At 46.8% G+C, this 26,567-nt stretch overlaps 1 protein-coding gene across 1 annotated transcript in view; it reads left to right on the top strand.

Annotated features, from left to right (window-relative positions):
* The first annotated feature begins 1,193 nt into the window (after positions 1-1,193).
* The window catches only part of LOC121838308 (cytochrome P450 3A16-like), a 41,344-nt gene continuing 15,970 nt past the window's right edge, over positions 1,194-26,567 (top strand). Inside the window, exons 1-3 of the mRNA XM_042294489.1 lie at positions 1,194-1,261; positions 4,131-4,239; positions 17,198-17,286. Of these exons, the coding sequence (XP_042150423.1) occupies positions 1,212-1,261; positions 4,131-4,239; positions 17,198-17,286 (248 nt within the window). The 5' untranslated portion in view covers positions 1,194-1,211. The remainder of the gene's footprint in view (positions 1,262-4,130; positions 4,240-17,197; positions 17,287-26,567) is intronic.

Genomic DNA, 26,567 nt, shown 5'->3' with positions numbered 1-26,567 from the left:
CACTGTGTTATGTGCTTATTTTATATACAATTGATGGATTGAATTATTAAGTAAAATAATCAGCCTCGTCATTCATCTAGCTCTCTCCGTAGATTGAAGCAATCGGCTCTACCAAGTGTTTGCAGAAGAACTAGATGCACAGAATGCCTAACAAAAAGAAATGTATAGAGCACTGGAGGACAGAAAATGTTTTCCGATTTTTGATGTTGATGAAGAAAACATTGCAACACTTTGAGATAGAAATTGTGCTATTTATTGTATACCACATTTAGTATACCACAAGGTATTTTCGATGACTTAACTTTGGGTACGGTGCGTGGCACATGTCCTCGACTGGTGTGTTTAGCGTCTTATCCGGCCCATACATCGAAAGTGGTCTCGGGGTGGACACAAAAGACCTCGCAGAAGTCGGCGTGTCATGTTGTTGGATGTCACGATCCTGGCGGTTGGTACAAGATGTCCCGGCAAGAAAGTACGAGCGAACGCGAGTGTCGCTGCCGTCGCGGAGTCCACACTTCTGTCTGCTGAAGCTTCCGTGTCCTGTCAAACTGGAGAGCGACGTGTAGCACAACAGGCGTCTGCCACATCTACCATCACTCCTGTGACGCCGCCAGGATCGCGGCCGGCGACAGTGTGATACTTTTATGACGTCATCAGGAAGAAATCGAGGGACCATTTTATTTGATGCGAAACTTGGAGGCGCGATAGACACCATATTTTCGCTGATTATATTTTGTTTATAGGGGAAAGCTTGTAAAACTAAATAGATATATAGCCAATAAAATGAGTGGAATATTGAGCAGCTAGTCATTTTTGTTTGTGCCATTTTCTTTGGTTTATGCTCGCCAAAGCAAGACAACATAGGTTAAGAGTGTTTTTGTTTTTTCTAAACTCGTGAGATAAAAATAATTAGAACAACACTGCGAAATAAAACCTAAATCAAATATTTTATCTCAAATACTTTGCTCCAGGTCTTATCATTATATTTAACAATAAAATAATAAAGAAGAAAGAAATACCGGTCCTAGCGAATATGCATTCCTAAAATACCGCAAGATCGAGATTGCAGGCAGTTTTGTCGACCAATTTATTAAGTATTTAATCCTGCGGTAATTCGCTGAGTATTACAACCTACATCTCAGGGTATCACACAAATATACTAATTCAGTTTGCTTTTTGTTGCAGCTCACACGCCACGTAGGGTGCCCAGGATGACACCGTTTGCAACAGTCGCCAATGCCCAACTTTTTATGATTTCAGGGTGATGTCTAGCGTAAAATATTATTCAGAACACGCGAATAAATGACAAGGTACAGTCGAAGCTCATTATAACAGACCTGGTTACAACAGACATTTGGATATAACATACCAATTTGTGAAGCTCAGTTGGTTTCCCTCTATGCACCATTGACTCAACTTCAAACCTGCATACAACATACTCCTTTTACAACAGACTAGAATCTTGGTCAAAATCAAGGTCTGTTATAATGAGTTTAAACTGTACCAAGGTATACCCGTATGCAATATGAAGGTGAACAGCCCTCTTCTTGTTTTTGACGCTCCTGCAAGTTTTGGTACAAGCTCTGTTCCAGAAGAAGTTTAGAACGCAAAGTTTAGACACACAAGCCACGTACCATTTGAGACATACAGAGTTAATATAGCTTTAGGGAGCCGTAAAACAGGCAAGAAACCAGATAAGGTGTTCACCTTCATATTGCCGGCGGGTGTACGCCTCGTAAAGGTCGTTTAACGTAACAGTATGTTTTCTTTCTAGCTTGAGTTACAACTTAAGGAGCGCATGATGTGGCCAATGAAGAGCGTCTTATTATCGTCCCGCAACCAATCAAATTGTAGTATAATTCGATAAGAACACCACTGAACGAATCGCGAAGCAAGGGCCACCAACGCAATAAGCCAGACCTTTCGCGTTTCTTTAGCTGTAAGCAAAAACAAGTTATCGTTGCCTTTTTTCTTTTCTTTTTCTGCGATAATTGTTATGTTCCTTTCTCTCCACTCGGAATGGCGCGTACACACTATCATTAAAGCCCGTGCGTCGACTTTCTCGCAAAACACCCTCGGAGATCCAATCCCCGCAACTTACGGAGGCAACTCAGCGAATGACAATGCCGAAACATACGTTTCGGCATTGTCATCCTCATGACGTCGCGTACACGGGACGTCACGACGCCACGTGAAGTCAAAATGTCAGGTGTTTTTCCCGGTGTCAGGTGAGGCCAGGGTGTCACGCGACATGATAACTTCACGGAACGTCACGCTGTTTTAGGGTTACAGACGACTGTCTCACCCTTCCAGCGTGGTATGCGTTGGCGACGGTATACCTTCACGTAAGGGGCATAAGGACAGAGCTGCAGTCACACTGCTTACACACCATACAAAAGACAGCCTGCAAACACTGTCATGAGTCGTGCCTCTTCCCTCTATACCATCCTGTCTCGTTGGTCGTACAGAAATGGTCTGCGGGCATGTTTTAGGCGTACATGCTTCCATCATGAAGGAGGTTACGGCCGTATATAAAGTATAAACCGCATGTAAGCGATGCGGCGTGCGACGAGACAAGAGCCGGCGACCCGCTTCGCTGTCGCTCGGTCAGTCGCGTGACGAAGCAAACCGCATGATGGCGTTCTCTTTTGCGTCTTTTTTTAGGATTAAAAGCGCTAAGATTGTTCGGGGGTTAAAAGCTTAAAAGCGCGTGATAGCGACGGGAGCAAGCAACCAAGGCGATGAGCGACGTTTTCTAGAAATTCGAGCGACGCGACGTGCGACAGTGAGAAATCTTCGTCGCTCGTCGCTGACTCTCGTCGCTCCCGCCGCCGTCGCTCGTCTCGTCGCTCGCTAAATCGTTTCCGTACGGTTCAGCCCTAATTCTGTCATCACGTATATGCAGTGAGCACCGTGTCTTTTGCATGATCTAGGAGCCGCGTGACTCCGAATTTAGAGTCCGATAAGCTGTCGCCTTAATCGCTTTGACTGCACTGTGGATTCACAAGGGATAGCTTTTTCTATTTTTGTTTCTTTGATCCCCTTCATTGTCAGTTAAGCCTTCTAGTTTCAGTGCAGCCAGCAGGGTCATCATTAAGGCTGGCTCAAACACTCAATTGCGACTGCTTTGTGCGATCGTGTGCCTTAAAACCCTTTAAAATGTCTCGCGGAGAAAGAGCTCAGTGGCACTATCTATCAGGCAGTGGTGGACCACCTGTTTAAGCGGGCTATTCATTCCAGATTCAACGATAATCGGTTGTAACAATTTTACTTTCGGGCTTTCTCATTATCGTCATGACTGAATTGCACGACATACATGGCATGCACGTAATGTCATCAGAAGAGCGCTCCGATCGCCACCAGAGAAGAGGGGAAGAGGGAGCCCCCCCCCCCCCCCTTTTCCCAGGACCCTCATTTGTGTCTCCCAGATTTGCCCGGACAATGCTATTCTCCTCCCAGAACATTATAAAAAATTAACCCGTCACTCTAAATTCGTACCTTCCTCTTTCTTTCATGATGGTCAAAAGAGCGCGAAGGGACGTTAGTGCAAGCCATGCACATCTTTCCTTTTTTTCTTCTTTTGGGGGAGAGGGGGAATCATTATTTATTTCTCGGACTTAAAAAAAATAATTAAATAATCTTATAAACGATCTTCTCATAAAGTGTATGTAGAGTTATTGATCTCTAACATGCAAGAAACCTTCGCTTTAGTGAGGTGCTGGGTCACCTCATTGATAACGCAAGCGTGCCCGTGTGTTCACGAAGGAGCCTGTATTGCAGACAGTTTCCGACTGCTCGTGGGAGGTCACGTGGTTTGTGGGTCGCGTTATGCAATACGAGCTGTGAGGGGGCGCCAAAAGCTTCGACCATCTCCGAACGTCTCTGCCCGCTGTCCTCGTCGCCACTCGACAACACAGCGCATGCGTACTTCGACCAATAGGCGGGGTGGGTTGTTGGCCATTAAAATGCAAACGCTCCACAGGGTCATAGATGAACCCTCTCTTCAGTCTAGGCTCTTCAATCTAGGCTCTTTAATCTAGGCTTCAGCCTCGTCGTAACAGATCACAAGAGCTCGGTTCTAGACAAAGGCAAGCGCGTGAACGGGACCTTAAACTCGGTTTCTGTTCCAGGCTTGAGACGGTCAGTTCGGCCCTGTCTTTCACCGCCCACCTTTTGGCCAAGCATCAAGACGTCCAAGACAAACTGAGGGCGGAAGTGAAATCGCTACTCGAGAAAGACGTAAGCCCCTGGAATTGCTTCGGAGATACCACTAAGCTCTCTACCTTCTAAACAGCAACCTAAAGTAATAAGGTGAAAAAAAGTTTTTTCACTTTGTACCGGATCGAGCAACTGTGCACGCAGATCTACATGCATCGAGTTAAGTTGTATACGTGTCATCGTCGTGTATCGTCAACGCCTTTTATATAACAAGGCCGTAGGCACGAAGTTTCTCAGTACGGATAGGATATAAGGCCTGCAGTTCGCATGAGATTCGTGTCATCGCTGATTGGACAAGATTCCCACTCGATCACTGACGCAGCAGTCGTGTATCGTCAACGCCTTTTATATAGCAAGGCCGTAGGACTGAATTTTCTCAGTACGGATAGGATATAAGGCCTGCAGTTCGGATGAGATTCGTGTCATCGCTGATTGGACAAGATTCCCACTCGATCACTGACGCAGCAGTCGTGTATCGTCAACGCCTTTTATATAGCAAGGCCGTAGGACTGAATTTTCTCACTACAAATAGGATATAAGGCCTGCAGTTCGCATGAGATTCGTGTCATCGCTGATTGGACAAGATTCCCACTTGATCACTGACGCACCAGTCGTGTATCGTCAACGCCTTTTATATAGCAAGGCCGTAGGACTGAATTTTCTCAGTACGGATAGGATATAAGGCCTGCAGTTCAGATGAGCTTCGTGTCATCGCTGATTGGACAAGATTCCCACTCGATCACTGACGCAGCAGTCGTGTATCGTCAACGCCTTTTATATAGCAAGGCCGTAGGACCGAATTTTCTCAGTACGGATAGGATATAAGGCCTGCAGTTCAGATGAGATTCGTGTCATCGCTGATTGGACAAGATTCCCACTCGATCACTGACGCAGCAGTCGTGTATCGTCAACGCCTTTTATATAGCAAGGCCGTAGGACTGAATTTTCTCAGTACGTATAGTATATAAGGCCTGCAGTTCAGATGAGATTCGTGTCATCGCTGATTGGACAAGATTTCCACTCGATCACTGACGGAACAGTCGTGTATCGTCAACGCGTTTTATAAAGCAAGGCCGTAGGACTGAATTTTCTCAGTACGGATAGGATATAAGGCCTGCAGTTCAGATCAGATTTGTGTCATCGCTGATTGGAAAGATTCCCACTCGATCACTGACGCAGCAGTCGTGTATCGTCAACACCTTTTATATAGCAAGGCCGTAGGACTGAATTTTCTCAGTACGGATAGGATATAAGGCCTGCAGTTCAGATGAGCTTCGTGTCATCGCTGATTTGACAAGATTCCCACTCGATCACTGACGCAGCAGTCGTGTATCGTCAACGCCTTTTATATAGCAAGGCCGTAGGACTGAATTTTCTCAGTACGGATAGGATATAAGGCCTGCGGTTCGCATGAGATTCGTGTCATCGCTGATTGGACAAGATTCCCACTTGATCACTGACGCAGCAGTCGTGTATCGTCAACGCCTTTTATATAGCAAGGCCGTAGGACTGAATTTTCTCAGTACGGATAGGATATAAGGCCTGCAGTTCAGATGAGATTCGTGTCATCGCTGATTGGACAAGATTCCCACTCGATCACTGACGCAGCAGTCGTGTATCGTCAACGCCTTTTATATAGCAAGGCCGTAGGACTGAATTTTCTCAGTACGGATAGTATATAAGGCCTGCAGTTCAGATGAGATTCGTGTCATCGCTGATTTGACAAGATTCCCACTCGATCACTGACGCAGCAGTCGTGTATCGTCAACGCCTTTTATATAGCAAGGCCGTAGGACTGAATTTTCTCAGTACGGACAGGATATAAGGCCTGCAGTTCAGATGAGATTCGTGTCATCGCTGATTGAACAAGATTCCCACTCGATCACTGACGCAGCAGTCGTATATCGTCAATGCCTTTTATATAGCAAGGCCGTAGGACTGAATTTTCTCAGTACGGATAGGATATAAGGCCTGCAGTTCAGGTGAGATTCGTGTCATCGCTGATTGGACAAGATTCCCACTTGATCACTGACGCAGCAGTCGTGTATCGTCAACGCGTTTTATATAGCAAGGCCGTAGGACTGAATTTTCTCAGTACGGATAGGATATAAGGCCTGCAGTTCAGGTGAGATTCGTGTCATCGCTGATTGGACAACATTCCCACTCGATCACTGACGCAGCAGTCGTGTATCGTCAACGCCTTTTATATAACAAGGCTGTAGGACTGAATTTTCTCAGTACGGATAGGATGTAAGGTCTGCAGTTCAGGTGAGATTCGTGTCATCGCTGATTGGACAAGATTCCCACTCGATCACTGACGCAGCAGTCGTGTATCGTCAACGCCTTTTATGTAGCAAGGCCGTAGGACTGAATTTTCTCAGTACGGATAGGATATAAGGCCTGCAGTTCGCATGAGATTCGTGTCATCGCTGATTGGACAAGATTCCCACTCGATCACTGACGCAGCAGTCGTGTATCGTCAACGCCTTTTATATAGCAAGGCCGTAGGACTGAATTTTCTCAGTACTGATAGGATATAAGGCCTGCAGTTCAGATGAGATTCGTGTCATCGCTGATTGGACAACATTCCCACTCGATCACTGATGCAGCAGTCGTGTATCGTCAACGCCTTTTATATAGCAAGGCCGTAGGACTGAATTTTCTCAGTACGGATAGGATATAAGACCTGCAGTTGAGATGAGATTCGTGTCATCGCTGATTGGACAAGATTCCCACTCGATCACTGACGCAGCAGTCGTGTATTGTCAACTCCTTTTATATAGCAAGGCCGTAGGACTGAATTTTCTCAGTACGGATAGGATATAAGGCTTGCAGTTCAGGTGAGATTCGTGTCATCGCTGATTGGACAAGATTCCCACTCGATCACTGACGCAGCAGTCGTGTATCGTCAACGCCTTTTATATAGCAAGGCCGTAGGACTGAATTTTCTCAGTACGGATAGGATATAAGGCCTGCAGTTCAGGTGAGATTCGTGTCATCGCTGATTGGACAAGATTCCCACTCGATCACTGACGCAGCAGTCGTGTATCGTCAACGCCTTTAATATAGCAAGGCCGTAGGACTGAATTTTCTCAGTACGGATAGGATATAAAGCCTGCAGTTCAGGTGAGGTTCGTGTCATCGCTGATTGGACAAGATTCCCACTTGATCACTGACGCAGCAGTCGTGTATCGTCAACGCCTTTTATATAGCAAGGCCGTAGGACTGAATTTTCTCAGTACGGATAGGATATAAGGCCTGCAGTTCAGATGAGCTTCGTGTCATCGCTGATTGGACAAGATTCCCACTCGATCACTGACGCAGCAGTCGTGTATCGTCAACGCCTTTTATATAGCAAGGCCGTAGGACTGAATTTTCTCACTACGGATAGGATATAAGGCCTGCAGTTCGCATGAGATTCGTGTCATCGCTGATTGGACAAGATTCCCACTCGATCACTGACGCAGCAGTCGTGTATCGTCAACGCCTTTTATATAGCAAGGCCGTAGGACTGAATTTTCTCAGTACGGATAGGATATAAGGCCTGCAGTTCAGATGAGATTTGTGTCATCGCTGATTGTACAAGATTCCCACTCGATCACTGACGGAACAGTCGTGTGTCGTCCACGCTTTTTATATAGCAAGGCCGTAGGACTGAATTTTCTCAGTACGGATAGGATATAAGGCCTGCAGTTCGCATGAGATTCGTGTCATCGCTGATTGGACAAGATTCCCACTCGATCACTCACGCAGCAGTCGTGTATCGTAAACGCCTTTTATATAGCAAGGCCGTAGGACTGAATTTTCTCAGTACGGATAGGATATAAGGCCTGCAGTTCGCATGAGATTCGTGTCATCGCTGATTGGACAAGATTCCCACTCGATCACTGACGCAGCAGTCGTGTATTGTCAACGCCTTTTATATAGCAAGGCCGTAGGACTGAATTTTCTCAGTACGGATAGGATATAAGGCCTGCAGTTCAGGTGAGATTCGTGTCATCGCTGATTGGACAAGATTCCCACTCGATCACTGACGCAGCAGTCGTGTATCGTCAACGCCTTTTATATAGCAAGGCCGTAGGACTGAATTTTCTCAGTACGGATAGGAAATAAGGCCTGCAGTTCGCATGAGTTTCGTGTCATCGCTGATTGGACAAGATTCCCGCTCGATCACTGACGCAGCAGTCGTGTATCGTCAACGCCTTTTATATAGCAAGGCCGTAGGACTGAATTTTCTCAGTACGGATAGGATATGAGGCCTGCAGTTCAGGTGAGATTCGTGTCATCGCTGATTGGACAAGATTCCCACTCGATCACTGACGCAGCAGTCGTGTATCGTAAACGCCTTTTATATAGCAAGGCCGTAGGACTGAATTTTTTCACTACGGATAGGATATAAGGCCTGCAGTTCGGATGAGATTCGTGTCATCGCTGATTGGACAAGATTCCCACTCGATCACTGACGCAGCAGTCGTGTATCGTCAACGCCTTTTATATGGCAAGGCCGTAGGACTGAATTTTCTCAGTACGGATAGGATATAAGGTCTGCAGGTCAGGTGAAATTCGTGCCATCGCTGATTGGACAAGATTCCCACTCGATCACTGACGCAGTAGTCGTGTATCGTCGACGCCTCTTATATAGCAAGGCCGTAGGTCTGAATTTTCTCAGTACGGATATGATATAAGGCCTGCAGTTCAGATGAGATTTGTGTCATCGCTGATTGGACAAGATTCCCACTCGATCACTGACGGAACAGTCGTGTATCGTCAACGCTTTTTATATAGCAAGGCCGTAGGACTGAATTTTCTCAGTACGGATAGGATATAAGGCCTGCAGTTCAGATGAGATTTGTGTCATCGCTGATTGGACAAGATTCCTACTCGATCACTGACGCAGCCGTCGTGTATCGTCAACGCCTATTATATAGCAAGGCCGTAGGACTGAATTTTCTCAGTACGGATAGGATATAAGGCCTGCAGTTCAGGTGAGATTCGTGTCATCGCTGATTGGACAACATTCCCACTCGATCACTGACGCAGCAGTCGTGTATCGTCAACGCCTTTTATATAGCAAGGCCGTAGGACTGAATTTTCTCAGTACGGATAGGATATAAGGCCTGCAGTTCAGGTGAGATTCGTGTCATCGCTGATTGGACAAGATTCCCACTCGATCACTGACGCAGCAGTCGTGTATCGTCAACGCCTTTTATACAGCAAGGCCGTAGGACTGAATTTTCTCAGTACGGATAGGATATAAGGCCTGCAGTTCAGGTGAGGTTCGTGTCATCGCTGATTGGACAAGATTCCCACTTGATCACTGACGCAGCAGTCGTGTATCGTCAACGCCTTTTATATAGCAAGGCCGTAGGACTGAATTTTCTCAGTACGGATAGGATATAAGGCCTGCAGTTCAGATGAGCTTCGTGTCATCGCTGATTGGACAAGATTCCCACTCGATCACTGACGGAGCAGTCGTGGATCGTCAACGCCTTTTATATAGCAAGGCCGTAGGACTGAATTTTCTCACTACGGATAGGATATAAGGCCTGCAGTTCGCATGAGATTCGTGTCACCGCTGATTGGACAAGATTCCCACTCGATCACTGACGCAGCAGTCGTGTATCGTCAACGCCTTTTATATAGCAAGGCCGTAGGACTGAATTTTCTCAGTACGGATAGGATATAAGGCCTGCAGTTCGCATGAGATTCGTGTCATCGCTGATTGGACAAGATTCCCACTCGATCACTGACGCAGCAGTCGTGTATCGTCAACGCCTTTTATATAGCAAGGCCGTAGGACTGAATTTTCTCAGTACGGATAGGATATAAGGCCTGCAGTTCAGATGAGCTTCGTGTCATCGCTGATTGGACAAGATTCCCACTCGATCACTGACGGAGCAGTCGTGGATCGTCAACGCCTTTTATATAGCAAGGCCGTAGGACTGAATTTTCTCACTACGGATAGGATATAAGGCCTGCAGTTCGCATGAGATTCGTGTCACCGCTGATTGGACAAGATTCCCACTCGATCACTGACGCAGCAGTCGTGTATCGTCAACGCCTTTTATATAGCAAGGCCGTAGGACTGAATTTTCTCAGTACGGATAGGATATAAGGCCTGCAGTTCGCATGAGATTCGTGTCATCGCTGATTGGACAAGATTCCCACTCGATCACTGACGCAGCAGTCGTGTATCGTCAACGCCTTTTATATAGCAAGGCCGTAGGACTGAATTTTCTCAGTACGGATAGGATATAAGGCCTGCAGGTAAGGTGAAATTCGTGCCATCGCTGATTGGACAAGATTCCCACTCGATCACTGACGCAGCAGTCGTGTATCGTCAACGCCTTTTATATAGCAAGGCCGTAGGACTGAATTTTCTCAGTACGGATAGGATATAAGGCCTGCAGTTCGCATGAGATTCGTGTCATCGCTGATTGGACAAGATTCCCACTCGATCACTGTTGCAGCAGTCGTGTATCGTCAACGCTTCTTATATAGCAAGGCCGTAGGACTGAATTTTCTCAGTACGGATAGGATATAAGGCCTGCAGTTCGTATGAGATTCCTGTCAGCGCTGATTGGAAGAGATTTCCACTCGATCACTGATGCAGCAGTCGTGAGCAAACGCATGATTGGACACGAATGCCGCTTCCAAAAACTTCAACAAAAATGTATTTAATGATATTATTACAATTACACTTTTTAGAAAACTATTTAGGTAGGAGACTTAAATACAACAAGTGCGTTTTATCAGCTGAAACACGTTTAGAAATACATTTTTCCTTCCATTTTCAACATCTGAAACTTAAATATAACCTGGAGTAAAATAAAAAGGACCGTGCTAAAAATACACAGTGCCCCTAGAAGCAAGTACCTAAATAAACTTGCGAATCAAAAAAAATTTTGTTTGTTGTTTATTTTTATGAGATATGCGGGTATATCGGGGAAAATGCACTGTATTTAGTGCTTGCTTAATTTCAAAGTCTCAGTGTATAAAACAAATACATATCGCGAACCCTTAAAAAAATCAAAAACATGAACACATCAACCGAAAATCAGCAATTCTACCGATTCCGCTTATTCCTTGCACTACTCTTTATTTTTACTATTCAAAGTTCATTATGTTCAAAGAGCATGCATCTCGTGCTCTCTGCATGTCTCGCTTAGAGAAGAGCGCCCAAAATCGCATTTGGGCAGTACTTGAAGTCACAGATTTCAAACACTGAATGTTCAGTGCTTAAGTTAGAGTGACAAATGCATTCTACAATATATATTGTGTTTTAACCTTGACTTTTATTCCGTCCTTTTTCAAGTTTGCTTCCCGCGTAACTAGCGTTCATGCGCCCAGCCTTGATTATTCTCGTAAACTCATACAACTTTTTTTCGGCACTTCACCCTTTTTTATTCCGTGACTTCTTTCGCCATTAAATTATAATTTTATTTTTATCATCCTATGGCTGCTGTGACCGCGCAGCTTACTTTTGCTTATATATATGTAGTGAAGACACTTGTCCAAATAGCTTCAGATGATTTATTCCTTCCCGTCGTGTCGAGATACAACCTTCCGTCACCACGCCCGGATCCAACCTACCCAAAAACGCTTTTTCCCGCTCTTTATCAGCCTGTTCCATCCGCTATCAACATCACCCTCGTGACCACTTGAGCTCGCTTCTGATAACCACTGATAGCACACCTACCAGTCATGCACACCTAAGCGTGGCATGACATGTCTATCCTTCATCTGAAACCCTTCTTTTTTTTTTTTCTCTTTACACCTTATAATCACAAAGGCCTACATACCCTGCATGAACACAAATTACAATACATAGTAGAAGGCACCTGAATGACGAGGAAAATAAACAATAGTTACAAAAACAAAATTACTTTACCCTTTTTTTTCCACAAATACAATACATATCGTAGCAGAGACCCGAATGCCGGGAAAAATGAACGATGGTTACAAAAACCGCGTCACTTTGCACTCTTTTTTTTTTCAGCAAGGCGCATTGAGTGACGATAGAGGTGTGGACTGGTTAACCCGACTGTTTCGTCTCGCTACACCCCCAATTTGCTCAGGCCCGACCCAGTCGAGATAGGGCGTCTGCCGGCACATTTTTGGTCCCCTTCACATGTTCTATCTGTAAATTATACTTTTGCAGGGGCAATGCCCAGCGTGTTAATCGTGCGCTGTTTGGCGACGACGTTCCTACGTACCGCAATGGATTGTGATCAGAGCGAACCAAAATTTCCGATCCGAACAACCAAGTTTCCAACTGTTCTAGTGCCCATACAATTGCAAATGCTTCTCTCTCGATTGTTGACCACCTACTCTGTGTCTCATTCAACTTTCAGCTCAAGAACGCAACTGGCAGTTCTTTCCCGCCGTCGCTCTTCTGCGATAAGCATGCGGCGACCGCTTTCTCCGACGCGTCTGTCGACAAAATAAACCTCCGCGTCAACGATGGGGCTGCAAGTTTCGGCAGTTCTATCAATTTCCTCTTCACCGTTTCAAACGAGTCTTGTTCTTTTTCACCCCATAGGAGTGCATTCGGTACTTGCTTTCTCGTCAACACTGTCAGTGGAAGCACTATCTCTGAATACCCTTCAATATAATCTCGATAATAGTTAATCAATCCTAAGAGACTCCTCAACTGTTTTTTGTTCTCTGGCCGTCTTAAGTTTTGAATCGCGGCAACCCTTTCTGGGTCTGGTGCGTGAAATCCAGAGCCTATTTCATGGCCTAGGTACTTTACTCTGCCTTGTCCGAACCGACATTTCGCCAGGTTGACTGTAAGCCCGCAAGCTTCTAATGTGACTAGCACCTTGCCAAGCTGTTCCACATGTTCTTGCCAACTGCTAGAAAAAACTGCGATGTCATCAATGTATGCGCAGGCATACATTGAATGAGGTCTTAACACCTCGTTCATTGTTCTTTGGAACGTCGCTGCTGAATTTTTAAGCCCATATGGCATTACAGTCCACGCGTACTGGCCTTGATCGGTTACGAACGCGGTACAGTGCTGAGACTTTTTTTCCATTTTGATTTGCCAGTACCCTCTGGTTAGGTCCAAGACCGAGATGAATTGGGCTTTTACTACGCACCACAACAGTTCTTTTACGTTTTGCATTGGAAAGACGTCCGTTTCAGTTACCGAGTTTAATTGTCTATAATCTATACACAACCTAACTTTCCCGTCCTTCTTAGCGACACATACAACCGGATGTGCAAAACTGGACTTTGTTGGGTAGATCAGACCCCAACCTATCAATTGTTGTATCTGACGATCTACTTCTTCTCGAAGTTTCATGGGGACCCGGTAGGGATAGATCCTTTTCATTGTAGCATTTTCGATCAGCGTTATTTTGTGCCGTCCCACCGCGCTCCTTCCTGGCGTACTTGAAAATGCCGCTTTCCGTTCTTTTATCAAGTTGAGTACCTGTTGCCTCTGTCCCTCGCTCAAGTTCGTCAGCTGGATAACCGTCTGACATACCGTGCTATCTTTTTTTTCGTCACATGGGGTCTCCTCCACGCTCCTAAAGTCCCGATCTTCAAAAATCACCCCCCCAGCGTTTGTTCTTGCATAGTAGGGACGCAACTTGTTTGCATGTACCCACTTCCTCTGTCCTCCCTTTAGCTCAACAACGTAGCTGTTGTCCCTTTTCCGTTCAACAATCGTTATCGGACCCACCCACCTGGCCTCCATTTTGCTTGTAGCTTCTGTGTTTAACATTAGCACCGCTTCTCCTTTTTGAAATGACTTTGGCACTGCCCTTAGGTTGTACTGTGTGGCATATGCCCGTTGCTGTCCCTGTGCTCGTTCGTCCGCTATTTTTGCTAGACTCATCATCTGCCTCCTCAGGTCCAGGAGATATTTTTCTGCGCCTTGATTTAACGTCACTGGGGGGGGGGGGGGGGTCCATTCTCCCGTCCAGGATTTTCTAAGAATAGCCAGAGGACCACTAGGGACACGACCATACATTAACTCGAATGGCGACACACCTGTCGTCTCGCTTGGTACTTCTCGGTATGCCCACAGCAGGCAGGGTACATACCTGTCCCATCCTCTCCCATGTTCAGCAATTACCTGTCTCAACATTCCCTTGAAAGTCTGGTTCCATCGTTCTACCAAACCATTACTCTCCGGATGACCCGGTGTAGAAAACCTTGGAGAAACCCCGAGCCGAGACATCAGTTCTCGTGTCAATCCGGCTGTAAAGTTGCTACCTTGATCAGAAGAAATAACCTCTGGGGTACCCATTCGAGAAAACACTTCCAGTAAGGCATCGCAGGTTGCTTTGGCTGTGAGAGATCGCATGCATATGACTTCCGGCCACCGGGTACACACATCAACAATACAGACAGCGTATTTGTAGCCTTTAGATGAGGGGGGTCTATGGGCCCCACGCAGTCCATTACTACCATCTGGAAAGGAACCTGTGGTCTTGTTAGTGGTTGTATCGGTACCCGATCCTTTGTCCTCTCTCTTGCTGTCAGTTGACAGCTTTCACAGGTCCTACAGTACTCCCGTATGTCCTCATCCATTCCCGGCCAATAAAACGAATTCTTTATTCTTTGTTTCGTCTTTTTGAAAGAGAAATGGCCCCCTACCGGCAAGTCATGTGCTACCTGCAACACTTGTCTGTGCCTGCCTTTTGGCAGCACTACTTGCATGACTAACTGCTTATTCATTGACTCTTTGTGGAACAGTAAGCCTTCGATCTCTGTGAAACCGTGACTACGCGCTTTAGCATATTTCTGCAACGTACGCAATGATTCATCTTCTCGTTGTTCTTTTCGAAAGAGTAGACGACTATCCTGCAATGTCTGCTCCACACTGCTATCCGTTTTGCCTGTGCTGTCGTGTGTTTCTGCTGCTCCGCTTTCTTTGTACGCCTCGCTATCAATGCAGAAGGCCCCCGCTCGCGGTGTTTCACCTTCGTCCACGTTAGATATTCCCTCCGTACTGCGTACCAGAGGTGGCTCTAAGAACTTTTCCTCTCCTCGTTCCATGTTTGCACCCAAGTAATCTCCCTCAAGCTCTTCGTACCACACTGCTTTAAGGTCCTCATAATCTGTTTGCGTTAACAGTACATTTAAACCCGACGCAAGCTCGTCTGTTAGAGCACAGAGTACCAGTTTCTGTTGCCGATTGCCAACTTTGCTTGTATCCGCCAAGCGGCATGGTATGTGAACCAACTCCGCCTCGATTTCTTGCCCAAAGGCACCTCTTAGTTTTATTTTGATTTCATATATATATATATATATATATATATATATATATATATATATATATATATATATATATATATATATATATATATTCTAGATTTAAAATAGCCGAATTATTTTATATACGTATTTTATATCCTTGTATTTGGAATACACTTCCATCCCTGCGGTCCGTGGTATATAGGGAATCATTTAGGACGCGATTCTGTTTTCGATCTCGCTCGGTAGAACTCGTACCACATGCAAATTAAGACTGCTTCACGCAGGTTCTTTATTTTGTGTCGAAGGCTTAGGGAGGAGGGGGGGGGGAGGGGGGTTCTATTATGACCCGATTAGCACACTGGCACACCGGCTCTATCTATCCGCTAGCTCTGGAGCACTTTCGAACTATATTATCACGAATATGTTTAGGCGTCATTCTTCCATCGTAGGCATGAAATAATTATCGCAAGGTTATAGGCGACCACTTGTCATATACAGCATGCAACCTAACGCTTTTAAGACGCGTTAGAGTCCAGCCAACCCACAAAAAACAGAGGTGCAAGCGGATGGTAAAAGTTTACAGTTAAAATATTAAACAAAAATCTTGTTCCATTCAAAAAAAAAAAAAATCCTGTCCTGGGCAGCTTACGCCGCCACTTGTTCTACCTGTTCTGGCCAATCCATGCACGCGTAGTGAGAAATGCTTCCGACAGATGGCGTACGCTTGGTAGAGGTAACGCTGGCCAATTGCGGTTCTTTTGCGGGATCGTCTGCTATCATAACCCGAATCGGCCGGCGCTCTTTTGACGCGGCGTACGCCATCTTTCGGCAGTTCTGCTAACTGCGGTTCCATCGTCTGCGAGGTGGCGGCGTGGATTGCCCACAACACGTTTCTCTGTTTTGTTTTCTTTCTTTTGAGCGAAGTAAGTTCAGTTCTTTATTTTTTCACGGTAGACTTCCACCACCTGCGTGCACCTCTGTACTAAATCGCAGGGCGATACGGGGAGAACCCATTTTTGCGGGTTGTCTAAAGTGCTTTATAAACATTAGTTTGCATGCTGTGTATGTATATTCGACCTTTCAAATAAAGGCCCGTTCACACTCTTGCGACCTCTTAAACCTGGGTCACCTGGGTTCCTTAAAACTTGTTAAACCAGAAAACACACTGGCGCCATCTATTGGGAAGCAGTAAACTCGGCGGTCCGGCATATTTTTTTTTATTTCTCGAGCATTCTCCTTTCTTTCTTGGCTCGAAAAACTTTTGACAATGTTATAAACGAGCCTTTCTATGGGAATTACGCACATTTGACCTTGAAAATCCCGCAAAACCTTCGCTCTTGTGAAATGCAGTTCCAAAGTCACCGCATAGATGGCGCCGCAATGTCAGTGTGTTCCCTTATTCTAAAACATTTAACAAGTTGTAAGAGATCTCGTCTCTCTCAGTCGTACTCGGTCGCAAGAGTGTGAACGGGCCTTAATGCGAAACCTTCAGTTTAGTTATGTATAAGTCTAGAGTTCTCCACGGCTTCCCAAAGGGTGGCGCCAGCGTGTTAAGCGGATACAAAAGAACGTAACCCACTCAACTCAATAGAACACAAATGTTTGAATAAACCGTTAAATTAATTTTGGTGGGGATCTGTAGCTTCAGGCTTTCACAAGTCATGATTCGATTTTTTGGGTATCCTTGTAAGTGTCTTTGAATGTGCCCCGAACACGGTGGCCCCAAAATACTAAAAATAATTTGTTTCTTCAATCTTCCTTTCAGGGAAATCTCAACTACGACAACCTCTTCAGCCTGCAGTACTTGAAGCAAGTCATTGCAGAATCCTCAAGATTCTATCCCGCACAACCAGGGTACTGTGACCCAATTGAATCACAGCTCTTTATTAACCAGTGTCCGAAATTATACAGTTTAAAAATAGTTCGGTAGCAGAAACAATAATAGAACTAATAAAAAACTATGCTCAAATAAAACAAAGCCCAAAATAACAAATACTGCGGTCATTTTAAAAAATAACAATATTAATACAAATTTTAAACGGGATGTTGGTACTTAGAACCAACTTTTAGTTTTGGAATACAATGAAGTCCTGTCGATGTATTTTATAGTTATTTTTGAGTAATATATCCGCAACCGACTGAGATTTTTCTTTTTAGTAAACGTAAGTCATACTTCGTTTCACCCTATGTCTGAACGCTGCCGAGGCTACAAGATAATGGGACCGATCAAACAGTATCAAAAGCGCAAGTCACTGGGCCTTTCATGTACATCATTAGTTCAGCGATGGCATAACTCTTACAGAATCTGAACGAAAATTTTCACTAACAAAAATTTTCTTTGGTCGTTACAAACGGAATATCCATTTGTGCCGCAGCACATTGAAAAACCTTCAATATATCCTGAGTAGTTTTTTTAAAGAGTTGAAAGCGTACATGCGGAAGAAACACTACTTTTATCGACTTTTCAAACAAACGGGCTCTTCCTTATGTTACACAGAGTTTAGTATACACAGGTCCTTAGTGAAAAACTCATATTCGAGATGCAAGCGCCTACACCTTGACGATGTAGAGTGCAGCTAAAACCGGCGCCCAAAAACCTTTTGGCGATTTGCAAAAAAGAACACTCGCAATTCTAACCAGGGCATTTGCTTGCGTTCAGATAACGATGCGAGCTATGTTACATCTCCTTTAAACGTTGCGACTATGTTTGCTACTTACTTCAGTATATAGGTGTTACTCAACCAGCCGGGGTATTGCTCCGCCTGTAGGAGCTAAAACCAACTGCCATGACTCCTTGACTGGTATCAGTGTAGATACGACAGAAATCGAAAAAGCAATTAAACAGTTAAAACCAAAGTTATCTACAGGCGCAAACTGTATTCCATCGTTTATTATAAAGGGCTGCAGTTACGTTTTTACACCCATTCTATTGCACATCTTTACACTATCTCTGAGTTCCGGTGTCTTCCCACCATTATGGAAGAAAGCGGTTGAGGTACCTATCTTAAAAGGAGGCGATAGCTCCGTCAAAGTAATTACCGCCCCATATTTTTATTGACGGAAATTTCTAAAGGTTTTGAACGGGCCCGCCAAAAGTTTCGCCAAAAGTTCGTATCTTGTCAGCATGGTTTTTTTTAAAGGACGGTCGGTTGAAATCAATATTTGCTCTTTTTTAAAGTACTCTGCCCCCATTGTTTTAGACAGAGGCCAAGTTGATTGTATATATTTTAACATGTCGAAAGCGTTCGATAAAGTAAGTCATAAGTTTTTGTTACACAAATTCTTGTCATACGGTTGTTGTTCAGAGCTGTGTAACTGGTTTGAAAGCAACCTATCCTCTCGTCCAAACAGTGTTTGAATTCATAAAAGTTATTCCGACCTTCTGTTCTCAACATCTGGTGTCCTTTAAGGGGAAAACAGCCTTAAAATCAATATTTTTTTTAAAAAGACATGTTTTTGAAAAATAGTTTTATCAGCTGGTATAACTGCTGAAGAACGCTGTTAAAAAGTTTTATTCCTGTACATAAAGTATTTACTCCGAAATAAATTATTTTAACATACCGGCGGCCCGCGCGCGCTTCGTAAACACACTCACCGTCGCACAAATTTGCCATTCTCAAAGCGCGCTCGCTCCGCGTTCATTAGGCCTAGCACAGACAGGCACCTCTCATTGAAAAGAGTGCTTAACTCTCCTTCCTTTGGTATAGACCTTTCCAGCGGTAGTCTCGAACGAAGCGATTTACAGCGCGCGTCCCTGGCTTTGAGAGTGTACGCCAGTGTTGCCTGACTGCGCTGGGCTGTGGGTTTTCTCGTCCGTCCATACGCTGCGGCAACCTGCGTAGGCGCAATTCCGGACGCTGATGGCGGAAAAATTGCTTCGTTTTATTTTTTTGTTTGTGTGTTCTATGGCGAAGAGAATTTCTCCGAGTTTTTAAGAAAGCATCGCATTATTTTTGGGAACAAAAACAAACAAATGAAAGCCCTTTTTGGCGAGTCCGTCCGCGACAGAGCAAATGCAACTGGAATGTTTGTTTCACCTTATGTTGATCTTTTTAACGGCACCATACACTCAGCCGTGTCAATCTAATAAGGTTTTAACTACCGAAAATATTTGGCCACCCCACAGGATAGCCGAACTGCATGGGCATTCCCCGCTCACAACATGAAATTCAAAGAGTCTCATCAATCGAACAACATATATTGTACGTACCTCACGGTGCCGCGTTATCCGAACAGGATTTGAGAAAGGTTTCAAATAACACAGCATATCCAAAATGCAGTGTCGACGATAGTCACTTCACGACGATCGGACAGAATCCGGCTTGTCTTGAGGTACGTTTTGAAGAGTGATACTTTTTTACACAGCACTAAAGCAAATTAAGGAACGTGTCTATTCAGTCCCCATACCCCGGACACTATCAGCTACTTCTCGCCAAGACCCGGAACATAGCCGGGAAGGCTTCTCGGAGATTATGACACTGAAAATAATCCTCGAAGAACGTTGAACGGCCCGCGTCGCGGGCTGCTTGACGATCACTCTCTTCGTTCGTTTCCTGCGAAGGCCGTGCTGGTATTCCCTGGTTCTCACAGTGGAAGATAACACAAAACCAGCAAGCATCCTGAAGAGGCAAATAAAGTAAGAACTTTCAAGGAAAGCCTGCAAACTTCGAATGCACAATGCAGGTGGGGAGCAGCGCTGACCGGGTTTACACAGCTGAGGCGGGTGGCCGATATTTTTGGCTGATAGGGGTCGCTCGAGTCGCAAAATGGCGGCGGCCAGAGGGCTCTTTCTGCAAAGGTCTATAGAGCTCCTTGAGAGACATTGTGCGCACCAAACGTAAAACCCCATAGAAAACAACACTGCGCATCTCCTATTGGCCACACTGTGAAGAAGGAACTGATTCGCTCAAACCCGCCCCATGACCCCATACTCCATGCAGTGCGGAGTGTACGCCAGTCTCCTGTATTCATACTCCAAATGCGAGGAGCCAATTCATATCGCTTGTTCCCCTGGGATTGACTTTTGGTGCCACTTGAACTGAAGCAAGGCCTTCGAAGAAGCGGACGAATCACCCGCATTTTAGCCACATAAACCAGCCTTCTCCAAGGAGACAGCGAAGGAACTAGCGCCCTTGTACTACCGCTTGTCACGGAGGGATCTGTCGAAACCCAGAACGCGAATGATTCTTCCAATGCCTTGATTTGGAAGGGGTGCCCAAAGTCGCTTCTTTAAGTACTGTCGAGTGTGCCGTGGATCTCGCAGTCCTGGGTCTTTGAGGCTTTGAGAAAGCTCTTTTGGAGATGGGCATTGAGCCAGCGAGCTACCAGACATCACAGGCCGTGAAGGGCACCCGGACGAAGGTTCCAAAGGCCTAAGTGGAGGCACTCGAATCCTCCGAGGCATCGCTCAAGAGACAAAAGATGAAAGCTGTGGTCAAAGCACAGAAGGGCAATGCAGAGGAGAGACTGACGTTCGCTCCTGGAGCATTTTAGGTTAAGTGGCAAGTGCCATCTAAAGTGGAACGTAATATAGATTTTCAAACGCGTTTTCTTCAGCTTCATGTTTTGACCATTTTTTCATTGCTCAAAAACTAATATTCGATGACTGAACTACCTTTGTAACTGATGTGCGGTTCTGCTGGAGTGAAATTCACCGAAGAACTGGACAACACTTACATTTTCAAAGTTGTTATTTCTTCAGCGAGAAAAATATCGACTTTTGTAACAGTAAAAAAAATTATTGAAATTAGCCCCTTTTTTGAAGATTACTTTAACGCTAAATATGGAACTTAAAATCATTTCAAACCCACTACCGATTAGTTTAGTCACTCGCCCTTATATCCAAGCAAACAAATTGTGACATTTTGGTACTGTTTTGTAATGATAGTTTGTTTCCCTCGGCACTACTAGTTGTATCATATATTTCACATATGAGGCTGTAACTTGACACGAAATTTAACTTTTCAGCTGAAAGTTGGTTTAGCTTCCCAAGTTTGCATGCCTAGTATACCCTGCCACTTTCATTGAAATAGCACCACTTCTTAAAAAGTAGACCTTCCAAGGGAGTGCCTCTCCTTAAGGATATATTCTTGTCACAGGTTTGCTGATATTCTCTGTTTAAACACAAAGGACTGCCGACCAGGCGATAGGTCCACGCCTCGGTGGAGTCTTGCCAATGAAGGGGAGACCACAGTTTTGCAACGAAACGAATTTAATACTACAAACAAAACAAAAGAAAACACAATAAAGGTAAACAAGTGCCGAGCTGCGAAAACAACAGGACTCGAACGCACTTCACCCGGCCGGTGCACGGGCGGCGAAGATAAATCACTCAACGCACAACGAATTAGGCAAAACCCAAAGTCTACCGCTCAATACAATGCAGTAACCATCTCTTACGCGGGAGCTTCCCCGAACATGGAAAAAAAAATAACTTGGGAGCTTAAATGTTATCAAATAATACAATCGGACACCCGTGAGAATAAAAACCAAGTACAGAAATACCGCTTCCTTAATTACTATCAAGAGGAAAGTGCGAGTGGAGGGGAAATCTCGTCTCACAGTGTCCGGGAGTGACGGTCTTGCGAGGCGCTGTCCGAAGGGGGAAGGAATGGTCCCGGTGGTACCACGGTGGGTTGGGCGGCGTGAAGCGGCCACACAATCACACACTTCGTCGTCGAAGTCTTCCCCAGTCCGGACCTGGCCCGCTACCGTTGAGCTCCACGGACTCGGCGCTTCGATTCCCCGCCTTTGCTTCCGAGTTTCCCGCTCACACTGCTCGCCTTTGCCCCAAAGAGTCCCCCTGGACGGGCCCCCGCATTCCAGCACGCAGGCGTGGAAAACAAAACAAAAAGAAACCCCAGGACGCTGGCCCGCTCGTCCCTTCATCCTCCCCCAAAGGGAGCATCGCTTCGTTTTCGGGGGAGCTGGGTCCCAGACCTCACTCCCCGCGAATTTCTTGGAAGGACGCGTCTGGCCCGGGAGAATGGATAACGTAACACAGTCGGATTTTGTGACATGAATAACGTAACATAGCCGGATTTTGTGACACTGCCCCTCACTTAAGAAGATTCACCCGTGAATATTTAAACTAACTCTTCACAAAAACTCGGCGAACAATAGCGCACAAAAGAAAAAAAATCAAAGAGTACATATACTAAGCAAACCAAACTGCGCTCCGTATGAGATAAGCCGTTCACATTCCAACAGTGGGAAGTTTTCATATTCGGAGGATACAAACGAAGTACGGAGTAAACATAACATACATATACTGGCTTAATAGACAAAAACAAAGCCTCATTACTGAGGCGGACTTACAAGCGGCTTAGGAAATCAGCGCCCACATTTTCGCTGCCCTTGATATGTTCGATAGTGAAAGGAAATTCCTGCAAGAGGAGGCTCCACCTCAGCACTCTACTGTTCAGATGCTTCGCCTGATTGATGTACTTCAGCGGCTGGTGGTCGGTTTGTACGAGGAATTTCCTACCGTAAAGGTATGGACTGAATTTCTGCACTCCCCAGACCAATGCCAAGCACTCCCTTTCGATTGTGCTGTAGGCGGCCTCACGAGCAAGCAGCTTCCGGCTAGCGTAAGCCACCGGATGTAAGCGGCTGTCATGCTGCTGCATTAACATAGCTCCGAGACTTGTGTCGGAAGCATCGGTCCTGAGGACAAAGTCTTTTCCAAAATCTGGGAGTCTCAGGATCGGCGGATTTGCGATCCGTTCTTTCAGCTCGTCGAACGCCGACTGATGAGCGGTCCTCCACTCCACCTGGTTCCTTTCTTTTTTCTTCGTGAGGTCCGTTAGCGGCCCACTGATCTTTGCGTAGTCGGGAATAAAATCCCGGTAGTATCCCGTCAGTCCGAGGAACGCCCGCACCTGGCGCTTGGTGGTCGGCACACTCGCCTTCTCGATTTTGTCGAGCGTCTTTCCGAGGGGGGGCGAGCTGTCCCTTTCCGATGCGGTGGCCCAGAAAGTCAATTTGTTCCATCCCAAACTCGCACTTGGTTGGGCGAATGGTCAGTCCCGCTGCTTGGATACGGCCGAACAGTGTCTGCAGTGCAGTGAGGTGTTGCTCCCAGCTGTCGGTAGCCACCAACACATCGTCGTAGTAATGGGCCACGTCTGGGATTCCATCCACCACCTTCCGCATCAGTTTGGCAAATACCGCCGGAGCGGTCTTGACCCCAAACGGCATGTACCGAAAATGGTACAGTCCCGAAGTCGTCGAAAATGCGGTCTTGGGCTGGGAATCGTCGCTGAGTGGGATCTGCCAGTAGCCCTTCACGAAATCCATCTTTGAGAAGTAGCGTTTGTTTCCGACGGCGGCGAAAACGGCGTCGACTCGTGGCATGGGTTCGGAGTCTGGAACTAAGACGCCGTTTAGACGTCTGAAATCGACGCACAGCCGATTTGTTTCGTCCGGCTTCTTGACGAGCAGGACGGGTGCGTTGTACGCAGAGCTGGATCTTTCTATTATTCCGAGCCTGAGCATTTCTTGCACCTCTTCCTCAACCTTCGTGTGGGTCGCAAATGGCAGTGGGTATTGTCGCACATAGATGGGGGTATCTGTAGTCTGCTTCAGCTCGCACTGTATCCATGTGGTTTTTCCCGGAACGTCGGAGAAGATGTTCTCATGGCTGCGCATTACGCGGTCGAGCTGTGACTTTTGCTCAGCACTAAGCTTCGATGAAACTTTCGCGTCTCCGGGGCCCTCCTCTCTCTGGAATGCTGGTAGAGGGATCGGCTGGTCATCTTCGGTTTCCGTCAGTGAGAGAACCGCGCAGGCCTGTCGCTCGTCTTCCTTCTCGATTCCCCGCTCCTCGTATTTCTTTAGTAGGTTAGCGTGGAACAATTTCAGGCCGGTCGCGGTCTGGATCTCGTAGTCGACCTCTCCTGTTTTTCTCGTAACGAGGAAGGGCCCCTTCCACTGCAGCAGAAGTTTGTTGTTGTCCGTGGGGAGCAGTAGGAGCACCTTCTCTCCCGGCTGGAAACTCCGCTCCTTGGTTTTCCGGTTGTAGTATCGAGCGTAACGAGCTCCCGACCTCGCGAGTTCCTCGTGGGCGATTTTGCACGTCTCCTCGAGGCGATTTCTGAGGTCGAGCACGTGTTCATAGGTGGTCCGGAGCTCTGCGTCGAGCTCGACGTTGGTCCACACCTCTCTCAGAATGGCTAGCGGGCCCCGGACGTGGCGACCGTACAACAATTCAAAAGGCGAAAAGCCGAGGCTCGCCTGCGGCACTTCCCGGTAGGCAAACAGCAATGCGGGCAAATACCGGTCCCAATCCTTGGGTCTCTCGGAGCACATTCGCTTCAGCATGAGTTTAAGTGTTCCATTGAACTTCTCCACCAATCCATTCGCCATGGGGTGGTAGGGGGACGTGTGCAACTGTCTTATCGACAGGAGCCGGCTGATCTCTTTCATTAGCTCGGAAGTGAAATTCGAGCCCCGGTCGCTTAATATCTCTCGTGGCATTCCGACCCGCGCGAACATCTCGACCAGGGCCTCTGCCACTCTTTCGGTTTCGATGCTGGGCAAAGCCACGGCGTCCGGGTAGCGGGTCGCGTAGTCTACCATTGTCAGTATGTACCGGTTCCCTCGGCCCGATGCCGGAGCCATCGGTCCCACGATGTCGATAGCAACCCTCTGAAATGGGGTATCTATTAAGGGGCTCCCACCCAGTGGGACGCGAGGGACCTTTCCTTTCGGTGTTGTTCGCTGGCACACGTCACACGATAGCACGAACCGCCGTACGTCCGAGCCCAATCCCGGCCAGAAGAACTCTTCCAGGATACGCCTCTTCGTTTTCGCCTGCCCCAGGTGTCCCGCCATAATGCTTTCATGGGCAACCTGCAGCACAGTCTTTCGGTAGGTCTGAGGCACCACGAGCTGGCGCGTCTCTCTCCCCGACCGCTCCCGGTATACTCGATAAAGAAGCCCTTGCCCCTCTCCGGTTGTATAAGTGATCGTGGCCGTCTTTCCCCTGGCCCTTTCCCCAATCCGCTTAAAGCAGGGGCGCAGGGTGTCATCCTCTTCCTGCTCCTTTGCAAAGCTCGGCGTGTCGATGGCCAGCCCTTCGATTTGAGGCACGTGTAGTTTTTTCAATCCAGTTTGTTTTTTCTTACTCTGGGCCCTGGTTTCCACGGCACACACCGGAGTTAGGGGATCTTCCACTTCCGCCCGGGTTTCGCGTCCTGGCTCGTCTTGGCCCTCCTGTGTGTCAAGTTCCGCCGGGTCCTCCTGAACTCGCCCTGTCGGTATCGGGTCGTCCCCCACCTCTACGTCAGTCGCGGGGTCGTCCGGTTCTCTAGCGCCGGGAATATTGCCGAGCACGAGGTCGTACAGGGGCCCGTCCATGCACAGGGCTTTGAGTCCTCCGTTGAAGTAGGGCGTTTTAACGTGGATATGGGCCTCGGGAAGCATTTTCACGGTTCCATCCAGGAGATACACCGGCTTTTTGGTTCCAGTGAGGAGGCCGTCGTCGACCAATCCTCGTCTTACGATGACCGTGTTACTACCCGTGTCGCGCAGAACCGTTATCTTTTTCTGTCCGATTGTGCCCTCAACGACTGGCATTCCCTCGACCAGGAACTTATGACGCGGGGTCATTACCGCGTTGACGACCGGAATTTTCGTCCCATCCTTCAGCTCTAAAAACCCATCCGTGACGTTTCCGTCCTTTCTGTCTTGTCGGGGCATATAGATGCCCGACGCCTGAGGTTTTGTCTGGCCCCGGCAGACCTCCGTCTTATGTCCCTTCCTGCCACACCTTTGACACGTGGGCACCTGTCCGGTGTTGTACAGGCTACGACATTGTGCAGCTTTGTGCCCCGTCTTATTACAGAGGTAGCACCTCATAGCGGGCCTCGGAGGCCCGCCCCCCTCGCTACTTTTCTTCGCTGAGGGTTCGGCCTCGCCTTTCCCGGCTTTCCCCAGGTTACTGCGACCCTGCGCGTCCAAAAATTGGTCGGCCATCTCCAACAGTCCTTCCAAATGTGGCGGTTTTCTTTCCTTCAGGTAGATGGCCAGGGCTGGATGACAACCCTTTAAGAACTGCTCTTTGATGATCAGCTCTCGGAGACCTTCAAAATCTTTGGTCACTGCGGCCAGCTCGACCCACCGGTCGAAGTAGT

The sequence above is a fragment of the Ixodes scapularis genome, unplaced genomic scaffold, assembly GCF_016920785.2.
Source record: "Ixodes scapularis isolate PalLabHiFi unplaced genomic scaffold, ASM1692078v2 PGA_scaffold6__148_contigs__length_123643588, whole genome shotgun sequence".
Lineage (NCBI taxonomy): Eukaryota > Metazoa > Arthropoda > Arachnida > Ixodida > Ixodidae > Ixodes > Ixodes scapularis.
This window is presented reverse-complemented; position numbering and strand designations above follow the sequence as displayed.